Source organism: Nipponia nippon, unplaced genomic scaffold, assembly GCF_047370975.1.
Source record: "Nipponia nippon isolate SJK-2023a ecotype South Korea unplaced genomic scaffold, ASM4737097v1 scaffold_2, whole genome shotgun sequence".
NCBI classification, from domain to species: domain Eukaryota; kingdom Metazoa; phylum Chordata; class Aves; order Pelecaniformes; family Threskiornithidae; genus Nipponia; species Nipponia nippon.
In genome coordinates, this window is record NW_028262336.1 from 15,728,808 (window position 1) to 15,747,221 (window position 18,414).

At 44.3% G+C, this 18,414-nt stretch overlaps 2 protein-coding genes across 3 annotated transcripts in view; one reads left to right on the forward strand and one right to left on the reverse strand.

Moving 5' to 3' along the window:
• Positions 1–383: 383 nt before the first annotated feature.
• On the forward strand, positions 384–8,566 carry MPC2 (mitochondrial pyruvate carrier 2). The gene is made up of 5 exons (XM_087758598.1): positions 384–611; positions 4,522–4,562; positions 6,403–6,487; positions 7,550–7,661; positions 8,319–8,566. The coding sequence occupies exons 1-5, from the start codon at positions 506–508 to the stop codon at positions 8,374–8,376; spliced, it is 402 nt and encodes a 133-aa protein (XP_087614724.1). The 5' UTR covers positions 384–505; the 3' UTR covers positions 8,377–8,566.
• Positions 8,567–14,909: 6,343 nt separating this feature from the next.
• The window catches only part of MPZL1 (myelin protein zero like 1), a 35,282-nt gene continuing 31,777 nt past the window's right edge, over positions 14,910–18,414 (reverse strand). For both annotated transcript variants that reach the window (XM_087758085.1, XM_087758084.1), the window contains one exon: positions 14,910–15,441. In XM_087758085.1, coding sequence (XP_087614211.1) covers positions 15,417–15,441 — 25 coding nt within the window. In that variant the 3' untranslated portion in view covers positions 14,910–15,416. The remainder of the gene's footprint in view (positions 15,442–18,414) is intronic.

Here is an 18,414-nt window from a genome sequence, read left to right on the forward strand (position 1 = left end):
GGGTCGGTGTGAAAGCGGCGGGTGACGACAGCGCGTCCGGCTTCGCCGGCCAAACCCGCCCTGCAGCCAAGCGGTGAAGCCGCAAGGCGGCCATCTTGGGTCTGGGCGCGTAGTCGCGGCCCGGGGTTTCCCGCGCCGGCCATCTTGGATGGGAGAGCGAAGCCGTCCCGGCGTCCATCTCTGAGCCGGGCGCTCGTGCCCTTCTCGAAGACGCCCCCGAGACCTCCCGCGAGCGCGCTGGCGCCAGCTCGCCTCAGGAGGCGGGGGCAGGCCGCCCTAGCCAATAGCGCCGCGCCATCCCCGCCGCCCCGCCCCGCCTCGCGCGGAGGCCGCCAATCAGCGCGCAGAGAGCGGCGCTCCTCCCCCCGGCGCGGGGGTGACAGGTGGGCGGGGCTCGCAGGGAGCGGTGGAAGGACGGCGGGTCGCCGAGGGACGGAGCTGCCGCCGCCCGCTCGCCCGCCGACCCGCCGCCGCCCGGCCCCCGCGCCCCCCTCGCCGCCCCGACATGGCGGCCGCCGTCGCGGGGCTCCGCGCCTCCTACCACCGCCTGCTTGACCGCATCGAGCTCAAGCTGCCGCCGCGGTTCCGGCCCTTTTACAACCACCCGGCAGGTAACGGGGCGTCCTCTGCCGGCGGCCCGGCGCCTGGGGCCACCCCGGCCCCCGCTTGGGTCCGCGGAGGAAGAGGCGGCGTGCGGCGGGGGCTGCCGCGGCCGCCTGGGGCGGGGGTACCGGAGCGCTGGGCTGGGGCGGGGGGGGGGGGGGGGGGTGTCCTCCTGTGGTGGGGGAGGCGGGAGCGGGGCCGCAGCTCTGTCCCCGTGATTCCCGCGCCGGGAGGACTGCCGGGGGGCGGGCTCCGGCTCCTTAAGGGAAAACTTCCTTTATTTGGAAAGGGGAAAAAAAAAAAAGCCAGACACGATGCGATTCGTGACCCCCGCCTCCCGCCACGCACGAGTGCGCTGGAGGGTCACCGTCCCGTTACTCCCCGGCCCGAATCCGGGGGAGTGACGGTTTCCGAAGGGGCCTGGAGGCCCCAGCAGTCGCTTCCTCCAAGTGGATGCGCTGAAGAAATAGAGGGGAGCGCTGCAAGGATTTCTGATCTTGAAGCGTACCCTGGTTTAAGTCAGGCTGCTGTTTGCTCTACTTTCTTTCTGCCGAAGAGGACAACTCCTGCCCTTCATGAACCCACTCGGGTAGCTGAAGGGCTCGAGTGGGAATGGAAGGGCTCGAGTGTCCCTGAAATGAGCTACCCTTACCTGACCTAAAGCTTACCTTTGCTTCAGCAAACATGGGGGGTGTGTGGTGTGTGCGTGTGTTATTAGGGAGAAACCTCTTGTAAAACGATTTGCTTCAGTGCCATTTAGGTGATGTTTGTCCTGTCAACAAATTGCATAGGGTAGTTAAAAAGAGTGCTCAATAAAATCCTACAATTCCATAGGCTGCTGTTCCCACTGTTTTGTTTCAGTGTGATGTGCGTCCTTGACTCTTCACCTACCTGGAATATGCACTGTGAAAATGGACTTTAGTCAGTTGCTCCATCCCCCTATAACGGTCCTTTTCTAAATGAAAATTGTTGCTCTAAAGAAATCACAGTTAAAGAGTGAAAACTGCAGTTATGAAAATGTCTGATTTGTACTGAATTCACTAGACCAATATATATATTTAACAATCATGTAATTTTTGTATATAAAGAGTCAATATGTCCAGCACTTCCACTGCAAAGGCAGCAAGCCTCTGAGCGCCACATTCATCCTGTGTGAAATCTGGCAGCTTCCAATTGCTTTTATTGAATACAAGGCATGGCAAGCACTGGGAACATCTACGTTCATTCTTCATCAGAACTGTAGTAGTGATTGAAAAAGACTTTGGAGGTTCTCTTGCAGTGCTCTTCACTTCACGGAACTGCCTGTGGGCTGCTTGTTGGAATTAATTTAAAAAAAATCCATTTTATAGGGACTCTGTGTGCGTCCGTACATATATATCTGCCACAATCCATACTGATGGCATAAGTGAGAAAAGCCACAGACCAAGCAGGTTTCAAAACTGAACCTCTGCCACTTCTGTTTCAGCCTTGAATGTCTTGAAGGTGGGTTTGTGAGAAAGTTATGCAATAGATGTCACTCTGACTGCAAAATAAGTAGGTTAAAAATGAAAGGCTCACATTTTATCTCCGGTGATATCTAAGTTTCTAGTCTAATTTCGGAATATAAGTGTCATTACCATGAAATTATAAATCACTTGTGAGAAATGAAGAACAATGCTTGCTTCTTTTCTGGTACAAAAAAAGCTTCCAGTGAAATAATTGATGCCTGGTCTGAAAAGCTGTTCCTTTGGTCTGAAAAGCTGTTTCTTTGGCTGGCGTGCACAGAGCGAGGCTGCTGGCGGACAGCAAAGAGCCTGGGGTACAGCACACCAACTCCCTTGGCTTTGATGTGCTGCTGTCACAGTCATCCTTGAAAAATTCTGGGTGTCAGGATCCGGGAAGAGCTCGTCCTGGCTGGGTGCTTGCTGGCGTGCCTTCAGGAGAGGTGTTCTGCTTACGGCGTTTGAGTCTTCCCTTATAACAAGCTTGGCTTGGTACCCTACTTGTCTTCAATTGTTTCTTATCAAGTCATCTATTATTGATAAAAATTAATGTCAGTCGTCTTGAAAACTCTACTCGTTGTTTAGGGAATGTCGATTTAATAATTTATAGTCACCCCACATTCTCCAGTACTCCAAATCTGAATTTGTGTTTTAGAAGAAAATAGATGATAGTAATTAAAGTTACTTCTGTAAGAGTACAGCCTGTAAGACTGACTTATAAAGAGCTGTATTTGCAGCCTGATACTGACGTACTAAGCAGCTGCCTAAGAGAACAGCAACTGAAGTTTATATCTTTAACGGATTAATATTGAGCTGTATTTATTCAACAATATTAGACAGTTTAGTGGCTGCACAACCCCATGCATCCTAAAAAAAAAAAAATCAAATCCTGTGTAGGTAGAAACATTAAGTTATCCAAGCAAAAAGTAATGTGCTAGTATTTATTAACTGCAGTTTGAAACTTGATCACTATCACATGCAGCATGGGTCTAAGCAAGCTTTATGCAAAGCTGCCAAGCCAGTTTTTGTTGCATTCTGTGTTGCAGTTGCCCTGCCCTTGTCTAGGACTTAGTTGGCTTTAACGTGATGGAGCAAATGGTATTTGTAATAATTAGTCTTATCCCCCAAATTATGAGTTGCTTCAGAGGTGCTTGCTGTAGAAACCTGACAGTTAATTTTTCCCAAGTCAGTTTTAAAGCTGAGGGTGCTTAGAACAGAGAGTGTAGTTACTGCAAGGCCTTTTTAAGGCTGAATTGTTAGTGAAAAATTAGCTCACGTAAAAAGCAAACAACCAAAGTCCTAGTGTTTATCATTGGTATTTAAAAACTTCACTCATAATATGTAACATATTACAGTGAAAACTTGGCTTCATCTTGCATGTTATCCGAATGCTGAGTGGTGGCCTAGCGAGACCTAAAACTTAATATGTTTTAATGAAATCGGAACCAGTGTCCTGAGTGTCTCCCAGCACGGTGCGCTGATACTTTGGATCATGGTCTCTCTTTTAAGCCTTCAAGCAGTAGTCCTAGATCAATGATGTCTGGCGTGGTTGGCAGTATGCACGTTGTAGGTGTGGCACCACAGCACTTCGTTTTAGCCAACCAGTTGCCATTTTCGCACCGCTGCAAGATATGTGTATTTGCAAGAGAGACGGTTTCCCCCCAGATCCCATTCCATTGACTTTTTTCCCTCCCTTCTGTAGATTTTCTCCTCTTCCCCATAATCCGCCTTTGCCTGTTGGTAGCGTATTGGGGTGTGGGGTTGATTGGGTGGGAAGCGTTGTTTCTGCCAGAAAGACATGGTTATTCAGAGGTGCAGATTAGAGGTGCGTGTGGACACTCTCCTTGTGACATTTACTGCTACTTAAGTTTGCGATTTCTGCTCTCACTTTAACCATCTAACGCTGCTGTGCAGCATGTCTTCTGTAGCATGAAGAGACGGGCCGTGATTTGGGAAGGGAAGGAGGGCCTGACTTGTTATAGTACCAGTAATAAAATATTTTTGGGTTTTAGTTTATAAGATTCAGTTCACAGAGATTTCAAATACTAATTCTGCTAGTCCAGCTGTAGAGTAGCTTTCAATGATTATGTAGAAACTGTCTTCGCTATTCCTAGGCCTTATCCTAACTCTTTTCATTATGAATGCATTTTGCCTGCTCTAGTCTCCTTGTTTGCTTAAGAATGGAAATACAAAATCCTACTCATCTGTTGTAGAAACGGGTGGACTGCTTACACAACTGAAGGTTGATGCACTGAGTTGATGAACTAGGAGTACTAGGTATTAAAGCTTGTACAGTGGTAGAAACTGTGATAATATGCACAATTCTTTATTTAAGAAAACAAAACAAAACTAAAACTAACTGTGGGTATTAAAGCAGCCACATCTCTACTGAATAATTTAACTTCTTTTCTTTCCCCCCCCCCCCCTCCTCTCTCAGGTCCCAAAACAGTGTTTTTCTGGGCACCTATTATGAAATGGGTAAGTATAAGATGCCAGCTGGTGTCTGGATGTCAGTCAGAGGGCAATCTGCAGCAACCCATTGAGCAAGCAATAGTTTCCCAGGAGATATCTGAGCCTACAGAAAGCTTTAATACTGAGGCTCTAATTTTTAATATACGGGGAGGAACAAAATTAGCCTTAATAACATATAGTACAACATGCAGGGGATACAGCGGGGGAAAAATGCTTTCAGGAAAAACTGTGCTCTTTGCTGGGAGTTTCACAAAATCTTTCTCTTGTGAAACACCAACTGTTGCTCAAGGTAGGCATGAGCTAACATATAATTCAAAACTCTTAAAGCATGTATTTCTTCTGAGATTGAGGAATTTGAGGAGTATCTTAAGGAAGCCAATTCCTAAGCCTCAAAGTTTGAAGGCAGGTTAAAGCATGTTAGAGTGCAAGGTAACCTTGAGAAAACACGAGCAGCCACTGCCTAAAAAACAACAAAAAAAAGAAAAAAAGAAAAAAGGCAACTGCCATTTCGGCTATCAGTAGGTCTCCGTTTCCCACTTGGTTACACCCCTTGGCTATGTCTGTGCGCAGGTGCCTCCTCCTAGTTGTTGTATTGGTAGATAAAATAAATGAGCTCTAAAATCATAAAGCTGTTTGATCTCCTTGTTTGATAACAACCAAGGATATAACCTGCTCTTCCTATTGCCAGCTGGTTTGTAAGTTTGCTGTTGTGAACCCCAGCTTTTTATGGGCCACAGGCAACACGTTACACTCTAAGCTGTAGCTTGGTTTCTTTGTCAGTCTACACTGGAGCTGCAGTAACCGTGGTTAACCGTCCGGAGGCTCTCCCAGGCAATGTGCTCCAGCCTGAGGGTACGGGCGACTCTTCTGAGCAGGCTGGTGTCGACTGCTGCTGTATCAAAAGAGCTAATATACAGATAGCTTTTCTTTTGTGAACATGCAGCACTAAGCTTACAGCGAAGTTCTTCACTGACAAATTGAAATGACTTTTCCGCAATGTGGCAAAGGCACATTTACTGCAGTTACTCAGGTGTGCTGAAAATCTGTACCTCCATGGCACCACGGCAGCAACATCAATCCCGTAAGTGAGGCAGCACGCAGAAGTCTCTGCCCTTGAAAACTGGTTTCCTGATTGGAGCCAAAGGAGTCCTTAGTGGCAGTCAGTGAATTAGAAGCATCAGGACTCTCTTATTTGTGGCATTTTGGGTTTTGGGTTTTTTTTGTGAACTCCTGTAACGTGAACGTGAAATTGTATTTCCAGTAGAGGGCAATAACACAACAAAACAAATCATGCAGCGTGTTTGCTAGTAATGTTGTGAAGTAGATTGTTCCTCACTTCACCTGGAAGTTTTCTACTTTTACTGAAATTATATTAAAAAAAGAAGTGCTTTTACCTCCTCAGAGGAAGCTGAGTGAAGACTATATGGTGTCACACCTACATCTTTACCAACAATATCTTAGCCTGAGCTTTAGGAAGAAGGGCTTTATTTTGATAAACCTCTACTTGTTGCATGAGAACCGGTATTTTTTTTTTCCAGCTGCTTTCTTAAGCAGCTGTGCTTAAATTAACCTTGTTCTTAAATTAATACAAAATTGCCACTGCCTGGGATTTTATTGCAAGCCCGTTGCACCCCCCATAACTGTGTTCTTATTCCTACCACAAGGGAATAGAAGTGGATGGTGTCTCCGAGAGTCTAATTACTCTGCTCATATAATGCATCCCACCTCCTGCATAATGCATATAGAATAAGCACTAAGCTAAGAAGCAACTTCCCCTTGTAAAGCGTTTGATCTGTTACAGGAGGTCCTGGTACTGGACTGTTGCTCACTGAATTTCTCTTTACAGGGTTTGGTATGTGCTGGAATGGCTGACATGACCAGACCAGCAGAAAAGCTCAGCACGGCACAGTCTGCAGTACTAATGGCCACAGGTAAAGCCAAAGTTACTCCCTGCTTTTACACAGCACTCTCTCTAAAACCGTATACACTTCTTTCCGAATCCTCCATCAGTACTAATCCACTTCTACAGAAAAGGCTTAACTATGATACGCTAGCTCTCACCATTGCTGCTGGATGGTAATTCTAGGACAGACCTATACTTGTTATTCAATCTGTAAGAGTTCTGTGATTATATAACAGTTTTCTACACGTGTCTTAATTTGGAACTGTCCAGAGCAAGTTGTTATGAGTTAGGATATGAGTTTCATCCCTTAAGTCACAATGATACCACTCATTCCACCAAGTGACGTCTTTCGCTTCAGGTCAAGTAATTTTGAAATCAGTCCAGGATATAGTGACTTTTTTAGAACAGACTTTAAGGGATTATACAATGGTAGGGTAATTGCACTAACGTAACTGGAAAGAATTTCCATGTGTTAAAAGAACTTGGAAGCAGTGGTACACGGACTGCTGCACTGCTGTCTGCCATGACTTTTCACACTGGCAGAAACAATATTCTGTATTCAGGGTGTTCCACCAGATCTTGTCGGGGCGGGACTTGTGGCAGCTAAAGCTGAAAATCAAAATTACACGTGCCGCCTTCTTCCTTCTCTGGACTTTATTGCGATATCTGACACAGTGCTGTGCATTTTGCATGATATGTAAGCCTTCCTGGAGTGGTGGATTCAGTGATCTCTAAGCTGGTGCAACAAGCTGGATATACTACAGCAAAATGCCACTAGCCTGCAACTGTGCTGGCGACTTAAGGTCTAGACTGCTGTAGAGTACAGAGGATCTTTGATATTAAGACTATGATTGACTTTCTTGTCTAGTTATTTTGGGAAAAGGCAATACATCCCCATAGTTAAAAGCGCATCAAGTGCCAGTGGGACAGCTGAGAAATGGCTAGTTATAAGAAAAGCAGTTGTCTAACATGAAGTTGTAAAACTTGTTTACTTAAACTGGCCCGTGATTCCGTCTCCAAACTTAGGGGAATGTCTGAATATTTCATTTTAAAGACATAACATCTTTAAACTTTCCCTTTCATTCATCAGGCCTTATTTGGTCAAGGTACTCTCTAGTTATTATTCCTAAAAACTGGAGTCTGTTTGCTGTGAACTTCTTTGTCGGCTGTGCTGGTGGCTCTCAACTCTTCCGAATATGGAGGTACGTATTAAGAAGGGCTACTCTACATACTATAACTAAGCATTTCACACCACCTCATCTTAACCAGGAATTTATAAATTCTACCAGCCTCAATGTCAGTGCAACAGGCAAGAGGAACTGAACAATTTAATTAAACATTGCCGAACTTTTTTGCTACATTTTTAGTTTTCCAGTTGAGTGGGAGTGAAGCTTTAAATATTTTCAGTATAGCTAGAGCACTTTTTAAGGAACACTCTATGTTAGCTGTAATTTCTGGGTCTAAGGCATTCTTTAAAACCCATAGGTCTGACTGAGAAACAGCCTAGGCTTTCTCCTCCTCATAAACTTTGCACTTCTGTCAGCTTTCAGTGTTGAATAGTGTCAGTTCCGGCTGGATCAAAGGGTTCTTAAGCAGAGCAGCATTTTATTTTTAATTTTTTAAAATTATTTCTTGAGGGAAAATTTGGAGTTCTCTGGCTTCAGTACTGGCCAGGAATGAGGTAAACTTGACAACAATTTGGAACTTCTTACATGAACTAAAGTGTCCCATCCTGAGTTTCCACCCTCAAGTCCATTGTAATTTTAAACCTCCTTTGCCGAACAGATTGTTAGGCAGACACTGTTATTGTAACTGGTGTTCTAGTCTTAGTCTGTGTGCCTTTTTTTTCCCCCCCATAGGTATAATCGGGAGCTAAAAGCAAAACAACACGAGCAGCTGCAGCAAAGAGATGCTTAACACAACAGGTCAAATCCAACAACGCACAAACCCTTCCCCATGGGACCTAGCTTCACTAATTTTAATGTTTTTTCCTCTGAGAAATGAAAGAGGAAATCTAAATGTCTAGAGAGCAAGTGTTTTCTAAGTGCAAATAACAAAGTATCTCCATACATTTAAATAAAGTGCAACCTTTTAAATTGAAGTAAAATTGTGTGTCTTATATTTTCTCTTTAAAAGGAATCAGTTGTGGATTGTGCCTAGAATGAGTTGCTGGGCCCCACCGTATCTGACTCTAGTGAACAGTGCCGGGAGTGACGCGGTACTGGTGACAGCCAGAGCCTCGGCCTGAAGTCATCTTTCATGTCACAGTCAGACCTGCGAGGGGTTTTACCATACTTTCAGTAACCAACAACAGTAGCATTTGCATTTCATTCCCTGATGCTCTCCCTGGTAGCGTAAGGATATTCTCTTCAGCCTCAGCTATGTGTATCTTCATTTGTTTCCCAGCCACCACTGTATTTAACAAGAGGGCAAACTAGTGTGGGCCGCTGGTGTTTTAGTTTCTGTCATCCTTTACAACTAGAGGCAGAAGATGGGCGCATTTAATTACCTGGTTCTTGGGAGTGTGAAAAATAAACAGCCAGAGCTTCCATTACTCGCTTTCCACCCTCTCCTTAAGTACACGCAGATTTCCTCTGAAGGTGTGCACTCAGGAAACATGTACATGCCAGTTCTCCAAAGCTCTGGAGGCAGTGGTCTGCTCCCATCTGTGGCATGTTTGTGAATAAACAGCGAAGCCTTCCCTGAAAGTCAACATCTCTCCCTACTTACTCTCCTGTAAAGAGGAAAAATGTGCCACTGTGAAATAGCTTCCAAGCAAAGGCTTTACATGACACTGCAAAAGCTCATCTGCTACTGAGAAGTACAAGGCAACTGTGCTCAGAGCACGGCATCAATGAGCTTCCCTGGCAAGTTCTCTGAGACCTCTTCCACCGAAGCCAGGAGTCAGTACCAGAGCTCAGGAATTTATATCCAGGAGAAAAAGATAACTGTGAGACAGAGCAGCTTCTTCAGGATTCAGCTTTCAGGAAAAGGGGAGGCCTTGAAATACTGGAGTTTTTCAAAGTCCTGCTATTAAGTCTCTCTCCAGCCCTACTTCCCCCAGTCCCATTTGAGTTGTCACTCCAGCATGGCAAGGGTGGAGAGGAAAGGAAACCGTTCTATAGTTAGAAGAGCTACAGCGCCTTGTTGTGGCACTGGTGTCCCCTCCTTTCGCACCCGATGTATAATGTTATATTATCCTGTGCAAAGTATTTGCGCAGGATACTTTAAGGAAAGCATTTTCCATTCTTACAAGACAGGCACCTGATAGTCTGCCAGCTCCCCTTTCAAAGAGGCTGTCCTGCCATGAAGCTATTCCTCTCCTATGTGTATTCTGCTACAGTTTCACTTGGGTTTCTTAGTTCTCCTAGCTGAAGCGCTAATACAGGCCATCAATTTAAACGGTGAACTCTCCAGCCGTGTTGTTCGCTGAGCTGACACAGACTGCAGTGGCTGAAGAATATTGCCAGAAAGAGAGGTGGTGCGTTTCAGTCCCCCTCCCTTCCCAGTCCCTAACCAGATAACACTTGTCCAGCAAACCAGTACCGGGGGAAAAAAAAAGTGTATTAAAATATTCACAAGATTACAATAGAAAACATGAAAGTCCATTCAAGAAAAAATATCCAAGATAACTGTTTCCAGATGAGTCTGTAAAAGCAAAAGCACTAACAGTTGGTACACTGGCTCTTCATGTAATCAGGCCATGCAATGCATATCTAGCTCCCTCACACAGATTATACACCTGTCTTACAGGTGTTTGTTCTCTTGCATACCTCCGAGAGAGAGGTTTACAAAAGAGAAGTACCCAGTCTATGTTTCCAATTACATTTACCACATAAAAACAGCTGGCGTTGCAGGGAGACAGAAAAGATTGCACAGCACACTGATCTCCAAAGGCATTGAACTTCTATTTTAGAGTGCAAAAATACCTTTAAATGAAAGGGCTTATTAGCTTCAGGGCAGTGAGGAGAAGGGAAAGAGAAGCCTCAAGAAGGGTATAATTGCTGAGCATAGTTAATATGGTTTTGTAGTCTCCCATATAAAAACGCTACCTAATGCTAGCACCGCAAGGGTGTGACCACAGCCCAGAAGTCTTACCCATCTTCTCACCTTTGATGGTTTTAAAGAGAAGATATTTCCATCAGCTAGTATACAATAAGAACATTTTGTATTTGAGGTCCTAGGTAGATACATTAATAATGTAAAATTCCAAGACAAGATTTCAATACAGAGTGAAGGTGTTTTGTTTATAAATCAAACAGCCCACACTTGACCTCAATGAATCCACTCTAAGGCAATGCAACTTTGAAGCTGCATATACACATTTACTGCAGTTACAAGACAGATGGGTACCTAAACAGTTCTCACAGGTTTAAAAAAAAAAAAAGTTAAAAACCTAATTCCAGCTCTTCTAGTCACAAACTGAAATATCACTAAAAGCTTTGAGAGAAAACAAAACCCTACGCGTCTCCAGTTATAAATGACACATCATTCAATTAGTTACAGGGACATATTTGCCACCCTGTAATGGCTCTTAATGCCATTTCATGAACATGCCGACCATCTCTCTCACAGAACAACTGCTGAAGTCAAAAGGGGCAATGGAGATTTGATATACCAAGTACAGCTACCAATGTACTTAGATTGATACTTCATAATTATTCGTAATCTTCTTCTCAAAATTCATTTCTGGTAATCAAAAATAAGGAAGAATATATCCACTGTTAGTAAAAAGCCAAAACTTTTCCAGTTTGCAGTTCTGTTAGAAAGAGGGAAGAAGCATGATGCCATTGCTGCCCCTGGCTCTAGGGGGTGCCAGCTGGCTTGGCTGCCAGGGCCCAGCCTGGCGATCCAAAACCCCACTCCTACAATGGGCAGAAGGTCACTTCTACCCATAAAAGACATTTCCCCGCCCCCCCCCCCCCCCCCCCAGCTGAGAAATGGATTTCGGATTGATCCCAGTTTTGTTTGCATGATGAATAAAAGAGAATTCATTGCAAGTCTTTTCCATCACGCAGACCTTCCCCAGCTCCACTATCCACGAGCAATGACCCACCTAACAGTGTCAGCCATTTGCTACTGCCTCAAGAGAGGCTGCCTACCCCACAGCTGTGCTGCAGCGAGCCTGCCACGCAGCGCTTCTTTTTAAAATAGATGGTCCTAGAAAGAGCTAGCAGCAGTAATACAACAGGACAAGGACAACACAGTTAGTGTTCCTCCAAGTCCAAGCTGTACCTTTCCACCTGCAAAGAACAGCATCAGAGAATGAAGAGAACAGCAGGAGAGCAAACAGTTAAACTTCTGGTCACCATAACATCAGGATATGATGACCTTGTCTGACACTAATCTCTGCTTGCTACCCACCAAGGAAGTAAAAGTCCTCTGTCTCCTGAGACTTTACTAACTAAGCCAACTTAGCATCAGTCCCTCTCATCAGCACAAGTTATTGTATGATTAAACAAGCTAAGATAACCTGAGGGACAGAAAGTTCACAAGTGTTGTCTCACATCGCCTCAAGTTCTTTTGACTTCAGCCTGAATAAGTTATTTAATAGCTAGATTGTTCATGTTTCCATGACTAAAAAAAAAAAAAAAAAAAAGATAATTCAACAGCATTCACACCGGAGAGGGACTGAGACTGCTTTCTGCTATTCCTGGGGGAAGGAACTTTTGTTTCTTTCTAAAAAGATGTTCAGCATTTTTTAAAAACACTACGAAGTTCATTCTGCCTTCACAAAGAGGATCCAAGCAGCCTTGCAACGAGCCTCCTCAGTATAGGCAGTATGAACATACCTGTAGCTACGCAAAAGCAATGGAAGGAGATATTTCCTAAAGTTAGTTAGCACCAGCCAGATCAGCGTGTCTCCTAAAGTTAGCACCAGATCAGCGTGTTTACCCTAAAGTCAGCACCAACCAGATCATCGTGTTTCTTAAAAGTCAGCACCAGATCAGGATTGTGCTCAGCAGGAAAAGAAACAAACATTAGTAGCAGACTTCAGAGCCAAAGACAGCCCTGTCTTCTCATAGCAGCAAGTTTTGGATCACTACATTCATCACATTTCTCCCTCTTACTCTAAGATGTCTGGGGATAAAGATGGTGATGCACACGGACGAACACAGGCAGATCAAAATCAAGTTTCTCCAACAACCATGTCAAAAGCATTCGTTTCTTACTAAGTGTAAAACACATGTTGGGAAGTAACAGCCTGATAGATAAGGAAAGTAGCAGCAGCAGGATTCACCCTGATCTTAATGAGGCTTCTAACAAAGGCAGGCATTGTCAGGAAACCAGTGAAGTCTGATCCTGATGAAAGAATATAGTCTTGGCATACTTTGTTGGGAAAAAACCCCACTGTACACAAAAGAGTTATTAAAGTTGCACTGTCATAATTAACGGATTACCTAATGTGGTTCTGAAAGGGTCTGCCATGGGCCTAAAACTCTTTTTCATTTACCTGATGTTACAGTGGAATGTAGGCTTAAGTTTGCAAATATCAAGCTAAGAGGGTTGCAAGCTCACTGGAGGACAGGATGAGAATTCCAACCAAGTTTTCAGCTGACAAATTGAAGATGAGGTCTGAAAAAGCCATAACGTAATTTCAGTAGAGACAAATTTGCACACAATATAAAACCAGGAGGAGTTACTGGCACACCAGATGGTTGTGCTGCCATTCAGAGGGACATGGACAGGCTGGAGAGTTGGACAAAGAGGAATTACATGAAGTTCAAGGAGGAGAAGTGCAAAGTCCTGCACGAGGGGAGGAACAACCCCAGGCACCAGTACATGCTGGGGGCTGGCTGGCTGGAAAGCAGCTTTGCAGAAAAGGCCCTGTAGGGGGTCCTGGTGGACATCATGAGCCAGCAATGTGCCCCTGCTGCAAAGGCGGCAAACGGTATCCTGGGCTGCAGTAGGCAAAGTATTGCCAGCAGGTCAGGGGAGGTGATCCTTCCCCTTTATTCAGCACCGGTGAGGCCACACCTGGAGTACTGTGTCCAGTTTTGGGCTCTCCAGTACAAGAGAGATAAGGACTTACTGGAGCAAGTCCAGTGCAGGGCCACAAAGCTGATAAAGGAACCGGGGCATATTTCATATGAAGAAAAGCTGAGAGACCTGTGACCATTCAGCCTGAAGAAGAGAAAGCTTGGGGGGGATCTTATCAATGTGTATGAATACCCAATGGGAGGGAATGAAGGGCACTACTCTTCTCAGTAGTGCTCACTGGCAGGACAAGAGGCAATGGACAGAAATTTATAAGAAGGAAATTCCACCTGAACACAAGGAAGAACTTTTTTTTTACTGTTTGATCACTCTAAGGGAAGAGGTTGCCCAGAAATGTTGTATGTAGAGTTTCCATCTGTGGAGATACTGAAAACCCAACTGGGCACAGCCTGCTCTACCTGACCCTGCTTGAGGAGGGGGGGTTGGACTAGATGATCTCCAGAGGTCCCTACCAACCTCAACCGTTCTGTGACTGATTCTGTGAAACAGACTGAACTAGGAAACAGGTAAGAATCAGAGAGAAAGGGTTATGGTAGACCAAAAATTATTTGCTGCTACAAAAAAGCCAACACCACATTAAGATGTAGAAAACAGAAATGATTCTACTATATGCTACTCTGAGAAGACCTCAGCTGGAATGCCACTTCTAGTTTTGAGCACCAGACTTCAGGATACAAATGGGTCAGCTAAAGAAAGATCCTCTTCAGCAGAAGAGGACGATCAGAGATCCTTAACAATCTATGAGGAGTTTAATCTAGAAACAAGAAGCTGAGAAATTCTATTCAAGTAGTGGACTTGCAGAGAGGAAGGAAATAAACTGCCCTCCGCATCCTCTGTGAAAATACAGATTACATAAAGAGAACACACATCAAAAAAAACAAGGAGTGAAGGCCTAGATTTCCTCCAGAGGTCATTCAGCCCCCAACACAGGCTTTCAAGAACAGATAAAGCATCTCTAAGGAAGTGACAGTGGTATAATGGAGCCATGGGAGAGAGGTGAGGGAGTACTACAGCTTCCAGGTCCCTTGGAGCCCTTCTTCATGCTTATGTGAAATGACAGTGCTTCAAGGAAGAAACATTTCATTGAAAGGTTCAACAGAGTCTGAGGCAACCACCTACAGCTTTCTATCCCTTTAACTCACTAGCTCTTAAGTTTTCACCATTTCACAAAATTCATTAGATCAACACTACCCCTGTACCTTAAAGGACTAAGCTTGAAGAGATGAGCTCGATACAGAAGTAAACAGTTCTGTGACCTGTGTTGCACAGGTCAGGTAGGCCTAAACATTTCCTTCACTTACACTGCTAAGACATACATTGCTGATAGCTAGGAGTCACAATTTGGCTTACAAGACCAAGTGAGAGTGTCTAGTTCATATGAGAAGACAGCTTGTACTGAGAATTTGACCAAGGAAAGATGAATACCCTGTACACATAAAGAACTCTGTGAATATAAAGAAGATATCTTCTTTATTTTCACCTCAACAAAAGAAATTAGGCCCTATAAACAAAAAAAGAATCTCCAGGTCAACCTAGAATTTTCAGGCATCTTCCAGTTTCTCCATTAATAATCAAGATAAAAATATTTTAAAATTGTGATGCGAGTTTTCACTTTCTCTCTCGTCACACAAAATACAAAAAAGAATATTGGCAATTTATAAGCAAAATTCTTACCGCATTTCAACATGCAACATTGGTCTCACTTCTGTACGATTAAATAGACTATTTACACACAATACATATATATCTTTCCCTCTGTATGCACATGCATTGGTCCTAGCCTAGGCATCAAAGGCCACATGTGAGTTCTCTGGGTCAAATCTTGTTCAAGCAATTCCAGTCTGAATGTGTGTTTTCCTTTGGATAGCTTAGGATCTCATCTCAGTTCTTCCGAATGTCAGCATAGACCACAGACTCTGACTTGTTAATCTTGTCGCTGTGCTGTCCTCCGGAGTGATCTAACTGCGCGTAAATGACTGGGCCCTGGGAACAGAACAAAAAAGTACAATCAGTATTTTTCAGAATAGGCCACATTGCCCCTCGCTTCCGCAGGGGCTGCAGCAAGACCAAAGCTAATGCAAGACTACAGAGCTTTTATGACTGCTAACAGCACTTTGAAGCAGGTGGAATGAACCCTCGCCTACAAATGAGCTCTAGTCTGCCACCTTTCTCCTGTCGGGAGCATGCCAAACAGCACCGTTTCCTCCCTTTAAGACTGTTACAGTTGCTTGCTTCTTACAAAAATCAATACCTAGAATCCTTTGTTCTGAAAAGCAGTTCTTACATGCTATGGCGCAAAGATACATGGCTCAGTCAGGTGCATGCCAGATTTAATATTTTTCACGAGGAACTGTACTAAAGATGTACCAGTAGACAGCAGAGTATACTTCCCATACTGCCACTCAAGTCCTGTAAATCCCAGCACAGCTGTACCACTTGGATAATGAGGGAGAGAACAAACCTGCGGCCACCTTATGACACCAGTCTCTGCCCAGGCAAGCAATGGGATCAAGGCTTACACAGCAGTGACTCAGAAAATACTGAAACGGTGCAGTAATGCAGAATTCTTACCTGACTTTTGAGCCAACCCAGGTAGTGAGCACCTCCACAGACACACCAGGCAAGCACGACCACACGCCTTCGTTATATTTGCTGGGGTGCAGTGGAGGACATTACGGCACCATCTTTCAGCAGAGCATGCAAACACGCCCAGCACCTTCCTAAAACACCACGTCCTCCAAAACGCAGCCCACAGGAAAGTGAACTGCAGCTATTCGAGATGGGCTGAGGGCAGGACTGCAGCCTATAAAGAGCAGGTACCCAACCAGACAGGTGGGACCTTTATGGAAAGGTCTGGCCCGCAGCTCCCGTTCTGCATGCCCCAGTTGACACCAGCACAGAGCAGAAGGCTGCGGCCACCTACCAGGTAACCTCAGCAGAGAGACCGCACACCCGCACCCGCCGTGCAGGAGGGAAAGGGACTGCCCTGTTTGGGGGTGTGTGGGGGAAACTACGAGGAGAGATCTTTTAGTTTGGTTGCAGCTTTTTTAGCAGTTTTTGCTTCAAAACCATTTCATCCATTTAACTCTGTTTCTGTTTCCCTTCTGCCCTGGGAAGAAGTAGCCTTCACAGGCACTTCTCCCATCCCCTTCTCCCCAGTACTTTTGGTATCCTGCCAAATTAGAAAACATCTCTATGGAACCGACCCAGAAATCCTTTCATCTATCTTCCAAAGCAATTAGGGGCCAGAGATGAAAAGAGACCTTCTGTACAGAAAATTAAGTCCTTGAAGGACCACAGGTATGCTTCTGCACAGCTGTTTTCCCCCCAACACAATGGCAAAGCAAGCACCTGATAAATACTTTGTTCTCATTCAGAAGTAGTTCAAATCCAAATTTTCTTCCTTCCAGGTAAAGTATTTCCCAAGTGATAAAGAGTAGAAGAAGGAGATGGACAGAAGGATGAAAACTTGCGAGCAGATATAAAATGCTGACTATAAATAACAGACTGAGAAAATGCTCAAAAAAAGACACTGATGTCAGAAAATTCTGGATTTGAGGTCTCATTAGAGCCACTTTTTTTTTTTTTTTTTCTTTTTCCACTATTGGCTCTCATGTTGTTCTGGTCTCCAACACCATATCAGGATTACATTACTAATTCCAATTAGAGTGCAGTGTCTATATAAACTTCAAGGCAAAGCGACCATAAGGTCTATTTGTAAGCAGTTTTGGAAGTCTCATCTGCCTGAGGCCATAGGTCAAGGGTATGATAAATTCAGCTTGAGAGCACTTCCTAGCAGTTAAAAAAATAAAAAAAAAATAAATCTACAACTGCATGAAGTACTCACTGTGACATTTCAAGTTTTGTTCAAGTAATTCTGATGGGTCAATTTTCTACCACAGGAGTTCACTCAGGATCAGTTATCTTATCACTATTCTAATTTTATGCCAGGTTACACATAGTTATTCTGCTGCAACCAGCATGTTAGGTGGTGGTGGAGAGACTGACTGGTGTGATCACCTGATCCAAACCAAGCTGTCATTGTCTTGATGTGTTCACTGTCACCTAAAGAAGTGGTAGATCAGGTAACACAGAGAAAAGGAGGACCAAGGATTTATTATAATGCTCCATCTATTTGATTTGCTGCCAACTGATTTTCTAGCTGATTATAATCAGCACCAGGGCCATTTTTATTCCTGCATTTGATACCTCCAGTGATCTGAATCTTTGTAAAGACTCTTCTTCCACAAGTAAAAGTTTCAAAACAGTCTAAACAATTCAGAACTTTCACCTGATCCCAAATAAGCTCATCCTGACTCTTCAGAACCAGAAGACGGACCAGCACTGCCATATAAAATCCAGCACTTCCCTAAGCCTTGTGATGTTTCCATTCAGAACTGAAGGAGAAAGAGTAGCAGGTGTACAGATACCCTGCTAAGGGTTTGTCAGCTGAGTCATGAATTGCAAGTTACAGCAAAGAAAAAGGAATTACAAAGTTAGACCATGATAGTCTAACAGTGGTATACAGTATTTTCAAATTTTTTAGAATCTGAAAGATGTTGCAACTACCACAGATTCCAGCTCCAGGAAATTTATCTGAAATTTAAATCAAGATTCCTGGCACCAGGAACTGCTCCTTCCCAGGGTCCTGAGGTCCAGTTCAAAGCTTGGAACAGAGTTTGAACATAGCCTGTTCAGGTATGTGTTAAACCGGGAAGAGCAAACCCAGAGATCTGTGCATAAGTTAATGTAGCTTTAGTGCTCCCCACTTCTACACGGACAGACCTGCCTGCTTAGGATCCCTATACCATACTGCTCTGTACCTCAGAAATGCACTTCTATGGAAGTTATACTTTAAGATCAGTGGTCCTTCAGCCTGCCCAGAAATGAATACTCAGCTACTTGCAAAACACAAAGACAAATGACAGCCACCTTGCAGTTAGCATATCTTGGGAC

Bases quoted from the DNA above. Each gene is read 5' to 3' on its own strand.
- MPC2 (XM_087758598.1), top strand. From the start codon at position 506: ATGGCGGCCGCCGTCGCGGGGCTCCGCGCCTCCTACCACCGCCTGCTT. The intron at 612-4,521 runs GTAACGGGGCGT...CTCCTCTCTCAG, and splicing joins CTTTTACAACCACCCGGCAG to GTCCCAAAACAGTGTTTTTC. The intron at 4,563-6,402 runs GTAAGTATAAGA...TTCTCTTTACAG, and splicing joins GGGCACCTATTATGAAATGG to GGTTTGGTATGTGCTGGAAT.